This window comes from Narcine bancroftii, chromosome 1, assembly GCF_036971445.1.
Source record: "Narcine bancroftii isolate sNarBan1 chromosome 1, sNarBan1.hap1, whole genome shotgun sequence".
NCBI classification, from domain to species: Eukaryota; Metazoa; Chordata; class Chondrichthyes; order Torpediniformes; family Narcinidae; genus Narcine; species Narcine bancroftii.
In genome coordinates this window covers 301,330,451-301,342,470 of record NC_091469.1, presented here as the reverse complement: position 1 = coordinate 301,342,470, position 12,020 = coordinate 301,330,451, and the positions used below count along the sequence as shown (strand labels likewise).

Here is a 12,020-nt window from a genome sequence, read left to right as displayed (position 1 = left end):
CTCTGCCATTTCGAGTACTTCGACATTAGGGATGAAAGCGCTCCAATGGATGTTGAGGATGGAGTGGAGACAACGCTGGTGGAAGCGTTCTAGGAGCCCTAGGTGATGCCGGTAGAGGACCCATGATTCGGAGCCGAACAGGAGTGTGGGTATGACAACGGCTCTGTATACGCTTATCTTTGTGAGGTTTTTCAGTTGGTTGTTTTTCCAGACTCTTTTGTGTAGGCTTCCAAAGGCGCTATTTGCCTTGGCGAGTCTGTTGTCTATCTCATTGTCGATCCTTGCATCTGATGAAATGGTGCAGCCGAGATAGGTAAACTGGTTGACCGTTTTGAGTTTTGTGTGCCCGATGGAGATGTGGGGGGGCTGGTAGTCATGGTGGGGAGCTGGCTGATGGAGGACCTCAGTTTTCTTCAGGCTGACTTCCAGGCCAAACACTGGCAGTTTCCGCAAAACAGGACGTCAAGCGCTGAAGAGCTGGCTCTGAATGGGCAACTAAAGCGGCATCGTCTGCAAAGAGTAGTTCACGGACAAGTTTCTCTTGTGTCTTGGTGTGAGCTTGCAGGCGCCTCAGATTGAAGAGACTGCCATCCGTGCGGTACCGGATGTAAACAGCGTCTTCATTGTTGAGGTCTTTCATGGCTTGGTTCAGCATCATGCTGAACCATAAACTTACTCATAAACTTACTCATAAACTTCATAAACTTACTCAACTATTAAAACCTTCCCCACCACACACCAACTGTCTTTTTTTTTGCATCCATGAGCGTCTCTAAAATGTGGGTTTTTTTTAAATGTCGCTATTGCAATGCATTCCAGGCTCTCTGTCTAAAAGAAAATCTGCCCTGACGTCTCCCCTAAACTTTCCTCATCTTATACAGATGTCTTCCGGTGTTTGCTACTGTCGCCCCGGGAGGCAAAGTGACTTGTTCATTACGTCACTGCACGTTGCATTGACAGCTCCAAGCACGATTTGTCCTCCGGCCAGCAGTTGGCGGTGTTACGTCAGTGTCAAGGTCCCACTCGGATGGCGGGTGGCCGTTATCGCGAGGTTTCGGGGTGATTGACGGGCAGCAGGGAGTATTGCGGCGTCAGTGACCTGGGAACAAGAGAAATTTGGTGTTGTTATCAACGGGGACTCGTCCTTGACAGAAAATGACGACGGTGGAGGAGCTGTACCGTAACTATGGTATATTGGCGGACGCCACGGAGAACGTGGGCCAAGTGAGTAGAGCGGTAAACACGGTGGCTGGGCTGGTGGCTGTAGGCCCCGAGCCCGCCTCCGCCGCGCAGGCTGCCCCGGGTAGGAGCAGACGGTGGGTTTCCCACTCTGAACACAAAACGAGGAGGATCTCAGTGGCGGCTGGTCGGCAACTGCTGCCTGGTCAGGCTTGAGTTAGCGGTCAGGCGCTGTTGGCTGGGGTTCAACCACGCATTGGCCCATCCCTCCGACGGAGGTGTGAAGCGGGTCAGGATGTTCCGCTGGATGCCTGCAGTTTTGTTGTTCAATATTGCAGCACGTGGTTGCTCGGCAAAATGATGATGTGAGAAACGTGTAAATTAATCCAACGACAAGCCTCTTTGTGCGGTCACTCAGATCGGTTCTCCAAATCACTTTTCTTAATTTAAAAGTCCATAACTAAATGTGTAACAAAGTAAGCAGTTAAAACATTATCCATTGTTAACACATTTTGTGCAGTATTTTGGACTGCATTGGGCCCCCACCCCATTCTGCCATAAAAACATCTGAAATCGGTCGTTCAGTATGTTTAAGGCTAATTCAGTTGTGACAACCACATCACTTTCCTACTCTCCCTGCTTGACTTCCTGGTTGTTTAAATATCTGACCTTGAATATGTTCATAGTCTCTACCTCCATGGCAAAGAATTCCAAAGATTCACATTGCACTTCCTCATTGCTATCTGAAAATCTGCCCCTGAAGTTCAGGGTTCTGTTGCTCAGGGAAACTTTCTCTCAGCATCCAACTTGGAAATGTCTCTGAGAATCTTGTGTTTTTACAAGATTACTTCTCCTTCAACTGAACCCCACTGAGTACAAGTTAAACCTTTCTTCATAGAAAAATACAAATGCTTGAGGAACTCAGCCAGACTTACAGCGCCAAAATAGAAAGATATTATTGACGTTTCAGGCCTGAGCCCTTCCTCAAGGTATAAGCAGAGACATCTATCTTCACATGACAGTCCCTTTGCCCAGGAATCAACCTAATGAATGTTTCATTTCAAGCTTATCTTTCCTTAAATATATAGATTATAAGGGCATTACACAATATTTCAGGTGCAGTTTCACCAACAGTCTGTCAAGTTCCATGAAATGTTTGTCATAATTTGTCAAACACATTTTACTTTTCATAAAATCGTGTTTCCTCTGTCTCCCAGAATCAGAATTTATTGTCATGAAATTTGTTGTTTTGTAGCACATCACTGCAAACATTCCTATAAACCACCTTTTGAAAATAGTGCACATTAAGTGAAAGATGATCATTCAGGAATCTGATGGCAGCAGGGAAGAAGCTGTCGTTGTGCTGCTGACTGCTCATCTTTAGTCTCTTGTATCTTTTCCCCAATAGTAGCAGAATGAAGAGGGCATGGCCTGAGTGGTGGGGCTCCTTGAGGTTAGAGACTCCTTTCTTAAGACACTGCCTCTTGTAAATGCCCTCATTGGAGTGAAGTCTGGTGCCTTTTATGTCACAGGCCAAGTTAATAATCCTCTGGTGTTTTTTCTTGTCCTGAGCATGGGTTCCTCCATACCAGACAGTGATGAAACCAGCCAGAATGCTCTCTGCAGTACACATGTAGAAGTTTTTGAAAGTCTTTGGTGATATACTGAATCTCCTCAAACACCTCACTGCTGGCAAACCTTCCTTGTAATTTCATTGATGTGGAGGCTCTAGGACAAATCCTGAGAGATGTTGATACCCAGGAATTTGTAGTTCTTGACTCTCCACTACTGTGTCCTCAATGAGGACTGGATCATGTTCTGACTTCCTCCTGAAATCCACAGTAATCTCCATGGTTTTGTTGATGTTGAGGGTAAGGTTGTTGGCTCAAGCCAAGGGACACCAAAGATGCATTCCTAGAGGATAATGGAGATAGGTTTGCAGATGAGAAAAAAAAGTAGCAAACTGGACTAAATATAAAGGGAGCTACAAGATGTAAGCTGCTGAAGTAAAGAATGTAGCGATAATAAAATAGTAAATAATTATAGAACAGGAGTCAAGAATACACCAATCATAGACAGGAAATGCGATTAAAACATGTAAAATAGTGTGAACAGCAAAACATAATTTCTGTGATCGAATGAAAACTGAAGGTAGTCTTGTGTTAGGAATGATCATTGAGATGCAGCTATAGAAAAATCAGGACCATCGATGAAACACTGCAAGATACAGCATTTTCACATATGAAAGTAAAGGAAGATAGTGATGGAAATGGAAGTAAAGAAAATGATCTTGATATACAAAAAGCAAAAGATAGAAATCCTTAAAGATGGGTGGGATAAAATTGAAGTGGACAAGTCATATCACACCTGTTTTTAATCTTAGTTGGACCACTTATTTCTGTTTAGAATGTTATAAGAAACCTGCCAGTATCCAGAAATGCAAAGTTCCAAATATGTTGAAAGGGGTTCTCTTGCCAGAAAGGAAGGCTTGAGTTGTTTGTTTGTCTCCATTCATTCTTGCGATCTGGTTGGCAATAACATGGCTGAGCTTTTATTTTTTTCTATTTCTAATTGCCTTTGAAAATAATGATGTGCTTTCTATAACCACTTCTGTCCTGCTTAAGGTACCTCCATGGTGCTATTCAGTTATGAAATTTCAGAGTTTACACCAAGAAAGATTAAGGACTGGCGAGTTTCATATTTAAAATTATGTGAGACTTGGAGAAGAACCTTGTTGGTGTTCTTATTGCACCTGCTATATCATTTGGTGATAGAGGATTTAGGATGCAGAAGTCTGGTCTGTTGTGCAGAGAGAATGGGCAGAGGTGGCTGACTCTGGCTCTTTTACTGGTGATGAAGAGAGAAGTTTAAGATAACTTTGTACAGGTAGTTTCAGAATGATTCTGGGTTCCTGAATAGTCTTGGTGGGTGAGAACAGAGCCTAATAATATTGTCATAATAAAGCATGTTCATGAACCTTCATCAGTAAACACCTTGTATTTCAATATCTTCAATGGATCCTTAGAACACAGCACAGAAAATAGGCCATTCTGCTAGTCCCACTGACCTGCTCATTCTATAACCCTCCAGACCTCTCCCATTCATGTATCTATCCAATCTTTTCTTAAAACTGAAGATCAAGCCTGTATTCACCACATCAGATGGCAGCCCATTCCACACTCCCACCATTCTCTGAGTGAAGAACTTTCCCCTAACGTTCCCCCTCATCTTTTCCTCTTTCAGCTTAAAACTATGACCTCTTATTTATCTCCCCCAATCTGTGGAAAAAGCCTACTCGCTTCCACTCTGACTATACTTCTAATAATCTTGTAAACCTCTTCAAATATCCCCTCATTCTTCTTCTTCGATTGAAGGAATAAAGTCCTAACCTGTTTAATCTTTCCCTGTAACTCAACTCCTGATGACCTGGCAACATCCTAGTAAATCTCTAACTCATTGATATCCTTCCTGTAGTTTGGTGACCAGAACTACACACAATATTCCAAATTTGGCCTCACCAATGTCTTAAACAACTTCAACATAACATCCCAATTTCCTATACTTAATACTTTGATTTATAAAGGCTGAGATGCCAAAAGCTTTCTTAACAATCCTGCCACCTTCAGGAAACAATGTATCTATTCCCAGATTTTTTTGCTTCTCAGCACTCCTCAGTGCCCTACCATTTACTGTGTATGTCCTACTTTGGTTTACCCTTCCAAAATGCATCACCTCACACTAGTCTGCATTAAACTCCATCTGCAGAGAGAACTCCATCTGCCAATTGTTCCAGATCCCTCTGCAAGCTTTGAAAATCTTCCTCGCTGTCCACAATGCCTCCTATCTTTGTGTTATTATCAAACCTGCTGATCCAATTGACCATATTATCATCCAGATCATTGATATAGACAACAAACAACAATGGTCCCAATACAGATCCTTGAGGCACACCACGAGTCATAGGCCTCCAGTCTGAGAAGCAACCATCCACTACCACTCTATTTTCTCCCACAGCCAATTTTGAATTCAGTATACAACTTCTCCATGGATACCTAGTGTGCTAACCTCCCATGTGGGACCTCATCAAAGGCTTTACTAAAGTCCATGTAGCCATCATCCACAGCCTTTCCTTCAACTACCTTCTTGGTAACCTCCTCGAAAAACTCTACAAGATTCGTTAAACATGAATACCACGCACAAAGCCTTGCTGACTATCCTTAATCAGCCCATGGCTGATATACCTATATATTCCTATCACTTAGAACACCTTCCAATAATTTACCTACGACTGACATCAGGCTCACCTGCCTATAATTACCTGGTTTATTTTTGGAGCGTTTTTTAAACAACAGGACAACAAGAGCTATCCTCCAATCCTCTAGTAACTCACCCGTGGCTAAAGACATTTTGAATATATCTACCACGGCCCCTTCAATTTCTACACTAGTCTCCCTCAAGATCTGAAGGAATATCATATCCATCCTGGGGGATTTATCTACCTTTATTCACTGTAAGGCAGTAACCACTTCTATCTCCTAATCTCCATATGATCCATGACATTTCTGTTTGTTTCCCTTCCTTATGCACTGTGCCAGTTTCCTGAGTAAATACTGATCCAAAAAAACTGTTTAAGATCTTCCCCATTTCTTGAGGCTTCACACATACATGACCACTCTGATCTTCTAGGCCAGTTGTTCTCAACCTTTTTCTTTCCACTCACATACTATTTTAAGTAATCCCTATGCTATCGGTGCTCTGAGATTAGTAAGGGATTGCTTAAAGTGGTATGTGAGTGGGAAGGTTGAGAATCACTGCTCTGGACTCAATTAGTACTGAAATAATTTGCTTGAGAAAAATTGTCATTGGCCCATTTCCTTTGGAGTTATGAAACCATGCACATAACAAGTCAATTAGGTACGATTAAAACAGTGGTTTTTGAATTTTTTCTTTCTACCCACATACCACCTTAATCAATCCCTAACTAATCACAGGGCACCTATGGCATAGGGAATACTTAAAGTGGTATGTGAGTGGAAAGAAAACGGTTGAGAATCACTGTTCTAGGGGACCAATTTTGTTCCTTACTATCCTTTTACTCTTAATATACTTAATGAAACCCTTCAGGTTTACCTTCACATTACCTGCCAAAGCGACCTTGTGTCTTTTTTCCTTTCTGATTTCCTTTGAGTATTTTCTGTACTCTTTTCAAGTACCTCATTAGCTCCATGTTGCCTATACTTGCTATACACCTCCCTCGTCTTCTAAACCAGATCACCAATATCCCATGTATACCAGGGTTTCCTATGCCTGTTAATTTTTCCTTTAATCGTAACAGGAACATGCAAACTGCACTCTCAAAATTTTACCTTTGAAGGACATCCGTTTACTTAACACACCCTTGCCAGAAACAACATATCCCAATCCACTCTTCCTAGATCCTTTTTCGTTTCCACAAAGACCATTGGGACAAGACTAATAAACCTGCCTGCAAGGATATTAATGCGCTTCCAGTTCAGATGCAATCCATCTCGTCGGTACAGATGCAACCTTCCTGGAACAGTCAAGTGATCTATAAACCTGAAGCCTTCCTTACTACACCATGACCCCAGCCATGTATTAAGCTGCGTTATCCTCCTATTTCTAACCTCTCCAGCACGTGACATGGGAAACAATCTGAGATCACTACCCCTGAGGTCCTCTTCTTCAACCTAGCACCTCTTTGCAAGACCTCATCATCTTTCCTACCTATGTCATTGGTCCCTACATGGACCACAAAATCTGGCTGATCACCCTTCCACCTAAGAATGTCATAAACTCTATCTGAGATATCCTGGTCCCTGGCACCAGGGAGGCAACATACCATCTGAAATTCACATCTTCTCCATCGAGCCTCTTATCTGTCTTCCTAATTGTGGAATCCCCTATCATTACAGCTTGCCTCATTCCCCCCCCCCCCTTCTTACCCACGGCACCAGACCCCATGCCAGAGACCTGATTGCCATGGCTTGTACCTGTTAGGTCACTGCCCTCAGCAGTATCCAAAACAGTATACTTGTTTTTCAGGGGGACATCCCCTGGCTGTTCCCTCTCCTAACTGTAACCCTTCCACCCTCTTCTTGTCTTCTAGGTGTAATAGTGTCCCTGAAACTTTTATCCATCACACCTTCTGCCTCCCAAATGCTCCAGAGTTTATCCAACTCCTGCTCCAAAGCCTTAACACGTCTTGTCAAGAGCATCAGCTGGAAGTACCTCTTGCATTTGTAGTCATCAGGAAAACTACCGGCTTCACTAACAATCCACATCCTACAAGAAGAGCATTCCCCTGCCCTGGACTCCATATCCACACTCCCCCCTCTCCCGACTATGCTGGTAGTGTGGCTCTTGGGGGAGGTGAAAAACCAAAGATTTTTTTTAATTGAATAATTATTTTGCCTCATACAGCCAGATTTTTGCATCAACCTTTTAAAGCCATTTTACATCTTCATCTTCAATTCAAAGACTTGTAGAAACTTGTGGTTTTCATGTGGTGTTTATTTTAAATTTTGCACAATTGATAAATGAATTTTATGCAACTGAATTATATGAAGTGTGGGACTTTGAATAAATTCTGACTGAATATTGTTTTTTTTTCCTTTTACAGTACAAAGATTCTTATCAGGCTATTCTAGATGGTGTGAAGAGTGGCGTCAAGGAAAAAAGATTGGCAGCCCAATTTATTCCAAAGTTTTTCAAACATTTTCCAGAGTTGGCTGATAGTGCTATCAATGCTCAGTTGGATCTCTGTGAAGATGAAGATCTTTCAGTAAGGATTATTGCTTGTTTCTGTTACACCCTAAAGTCGGATTGGTGGGGAACATAAAATTTAAGGGAGAATGTGAAATAGTTTATACATCTTCCCTATTTCTAAACTCCAACCCCTTTGCAATGAAGGCTAATTTGCCATTTCCCTTCATTAGTCATGGCAGATAGAATTTAACTCAAAAGTGTGAGGTGATGTTGCTTGTATATTGTGTACAATTCTGGTTGCTCACTCAAAGGAAGGATGTAATGAGGCTGGAAATGGTCCACAAAAGATTCATAAAGATGTTACTGAAATTGAAGGGCTTGAGTTACAAGGAGAGGATGGATACTTTGGGACTTCTTCCTGTTACTAGAAGGGTGAAGGTTGATCTCAGAGGGAAATAACATTATAAGGGGCTTGAATGAGGTATAGATTTTTCTTGGGGTAGTGGAGTGTAAAATTAAGAGGGTGTGGTGAGAAACACAGCCACGTTGAGGGTCGTTAATGACAGTTTTTATAGCACGCCCTTTAAGGGCAGCATGAGCTCAATCACCTGGTGCATTGTGACATAATAATCGCTGCCTGGGGTGCGCGCTGGAAGGGATGCTGGAGTCAGAGGAGAAACCTCTGACGACACCATTTCCCCATGGTTGCCCTGCCACGTGGCGATATAAGCGGGGTCGGTTCACCATGAGGATGTGCGCCGCCACAAGGGCATAGTTTCAACATGAGAAGTGAGATTTAAAAGGGACTTTGAGGTATTTCGTTCGCACAGAAGATAGTAAGAGTTGGGGAATGTTTCATTTTCAGAAGGCCTTTGACAAGATGCTGCACATGGGACTGCTAAACAAGATAGGAGCCCATGATATTACACAAGAGGTATTAACTTGGACAGATTAGTGGTGTTCTGCAGGGGTTGATATGAGTCTGCTACTTTTCACATTACACAACTATACAACCTTTACACCTATATCTCTCATAATCTCCCCTCATTCTTTTTCGTTCCAAGGAATAAAGTCCTAACCTGTTTAATCTTTCCCTGTAACCCCTGAAGACCTGGCAACACTTTAGTAAATCTCTGCAATCTTTCAATCTTATTGATATCCTTCCTGTAGTTAGGCAACCAGAACTGCACACAATATTCCAAATTTGGCCTCACCAATGTCTTAAGCAGCTTCAACATAACATCCCAACTCCTATACTTAACGTTAAGACGCCAAAAGCATTCTTTACCACCCCGTCCACCTGTAATGCCACCTTCAGGAAACAATGTATTTGTATTCCCAGATCTCTTTCCTCCTTTGCACTCTTCAGTGCCGTACCATTTACTGTGTATATCCTACCTTGGTTTGCTCTTCCAAAATGCAACACCTCACACTTGTCTGCATTAAATGTCCCATCTGCATTTACTGGCCCATTTTCCCTATTGGTGCAGATTCCTCTGTAAGCTTTGAAAATCTTAATATCTTTGTGTTATCATCAAACTTGCTGATCCAATTGACCGCATTATCATCCAGATCATTGATATAGACAGCAAACAACAATGGTCCCAACACCAGTCACAGGCCCAGTCCCGGCCATTTTGGATAATCAGAGTTGTACTGTAATCACATGTATTTCTTAATATTTATGCAAATTTTTTCTAACAAAATGTGCATGCAAGAGTAAAAACATGTATGTAATTTTTTTTCATGCCTTGCTCTCAGACATTTTGTTTATTATTTGTGGCTCTCGAGTTAAGTAAGTTTGGCCACCCCCTGGTATCGGGCACAGCCTCAGATTAAAAGGACATAACTTAAGAACAGAAATTAAATGAAATCACTTCAGCCAGCAGGTGGTGAATCTGTGGAATTCATTGCCACAGACAGCTGTGGTGGCTGTCATTGGGTATTTTTAAAACTGAGGTTAATAGGCTTTAGATGGGTGTGGGTGTCAAACAATACAGCGAGAGGTTGAGGGGAAAATAGAGCAGCCATGATTTTAATGGCAGCGGAGACTCTGTACTCCTATGTCTTAAGGCCTTGCATGTAGAATGAGCAGCCAGAGGAGATAGAAGAGGTGTGTACATAGCAATGCTCAGAAGATATTTAACAGATACTTAGAAAGGTAAAAATTAAAGAGATGTGAGCCAAATCAAAGCAAATGGAATTAATTTGGGTATACAACTTGATCAGCATGAATGCATTGGACTGAAGACCCTGGTTCCATGACTCTGAAGGAAAGAACAATTTGAACAAGGTCTTTTATTACCTGATTTTTCAATAGTCAAGCTGCGCAAGCTATATAGCTTAAACTCTATGCATTCCTTTTAAATGCTGATATGAAGGGCTATTAATGCAGAAATGATTTGAAGCATCAGAACATGAAAGAGTTACTGCAACATGTAATTTCATTGAACATTTACTTCATAATAAGTAAAATAAAGTGCTGGATCTTTTTAGATTCGTCGTCAAGCCATTAAGGAATTGCCTCAGTTTGCAACAGGTGAAAATCTCCCAAGAGTTGCAGATATATTAACACAGCTTTTACAGACTGGTATGTGAATATTTTATACTGTCAATCAAATTTTATTTTTCCTACATAGCTGTTTAATTTTCTAATATTAGTAGGAAAAGGCTTCAATAAAAGAAATTGATATTCAAGTAGATTTTTTTCCACTTTAGCACTTTGCATAATAAGATCTGTTAAAATATTCTTAAGTATTAAATTATTTTGCTATACTTCAATGGATTTCCCCTTTTTGGGTTAAAATAGAGCAAGTTGGGTGGAAATTGGAAAATGCAGCAGATTTTTTTGGAGCGCTGCAACATTTTGACTGAACCCATATCACTAGGGGCTAAAAGAAACAAAACTAAGCACATTATAGTTTTGCAGATTTGTTTGTTGATGTAATGTGACTTTCTAACTTTCAGTGAATTCAGATTTATTAAATTCTGACCTTGCCAATGTCTTTTCAACTACTCTGATCTTTTCAACTACTCAAGCCTGATGTCACGGATGAATCATCAGTGAACCTCCTAGCTAGTTGCCATTATCTTGGGTAGAGAAGTGAGGCAACTGCCACTGATGCTGAGAAAAAGGGAAATTTCTGGAAATACTAAACATTTAAGGCTTTTCTGTACTTCATTTCAAAATTGCATGATTCCTCATTTCAGTTTTCAGATGATCATGTCTTTAGTCATTCTAAGATGTTCAGTTCTGGTTGCCTCAGAGGAAACCCATGTACACTTTGGAGAGAGTGCAGAGGAGATTTACCAGGATGCTGTCTGAATTAGAGAACATGTCTTATAAGGAAAGATTGAGTGAGGGTAGGGCTTTTCTCTTTAAAACAATGAAAGATGAGAAGTGACTCAGGGGTGTATGAGATTGAGAAATAAAGAGTGGATAGCCAGCACTTTTTTCCCAAAGTGACAATGGCCCATATCAGAGAACATCCATTTTAAAATGAGTGGAGGAATGTTTATTTATTTGTTGATTTATTTATTTATATGAAGAGTGGTGGAGGCCTGGAAGACACTGCCAATGGATGGTGGTGAAGGTTCAATAGGGACATTGAAGAGATTCTTAGATAAGTACATGGAAGCAAGAAGAATGAAGACTTATCGGCTGTGATGGAAAAAGGGTTGAATTAATCATGGAGTAGGTTTGAATGGTAGGCATAACGTCATAGGCTGAAGGGCCCATACTATACTGTACTGTTCTATGTTCTAATCCCTGATAAAATAGTGAATAACATGAATGAACAGTAAAATGGATTGATGGAGAGAATTATACCTTGTATATTGGAAAATATATTTGTTGCAAAGTAATCATTTGAAGAAGGCCATAATCCCTTGGTTGCTGTGGATTTGTTGCTATCCATGCAAAGCAATATTCCACCAATTGCATCATAATTTAGTGAGTGAAGTATTTGTATAAAGCTCACAAAAACTTTCAGTAAAACATCTATTCGGCCAACAGAGATGGTTCAAGTAATCATTAAAAAAAATTGATTTTGCTGCAAAACTGAAGGAGGCTAGTAACCTATATTGTACATGTTATCTTCTAGATTTTCAATATC

General features: G+C 41.0%; 1 protein-coding gene across 3 annotated transcripts in view; it reads left to right on the top strand.

Moving 5' to 3' along the window:
* The first annotated feature begins 986 nt into the window (after nucleotides 1–986).
* api5 (apoptosis inhibitor 5) overlaps nucleotides 987–12,020 on the top strand; it is a 38,932-nt gene continuing 27,898 nt past the window's right edge. The window contains exons 1-3 of one of the 3 annotated variants that reach the window (XM_069905858.1): nucleotides 987–1,224; nucleotides 7,820–7,981; nucleotides 10,402–10,495. In XM_069905858.1, coding sequence (XP_069761959.1) covers nucleotides 1,156–1,224; nucleotides 7,820–7,981; nucleotides 10,402–10,495 — 325 coding nt within the window. In that variant the 5' untranslated portion in view covers nucleotides 987–1,155. Of the gene's footprint in view, nucleotides 1,225–7,819; nucleotides 7,982–8,561; nucleotides 8,840–10,401; nucleotides 10,496–12,020 lie in introns of those variants that run through there. The other 2 variants (XM_069905852.1, XM_069905861.1) reach the window with 2 other exon arrangements.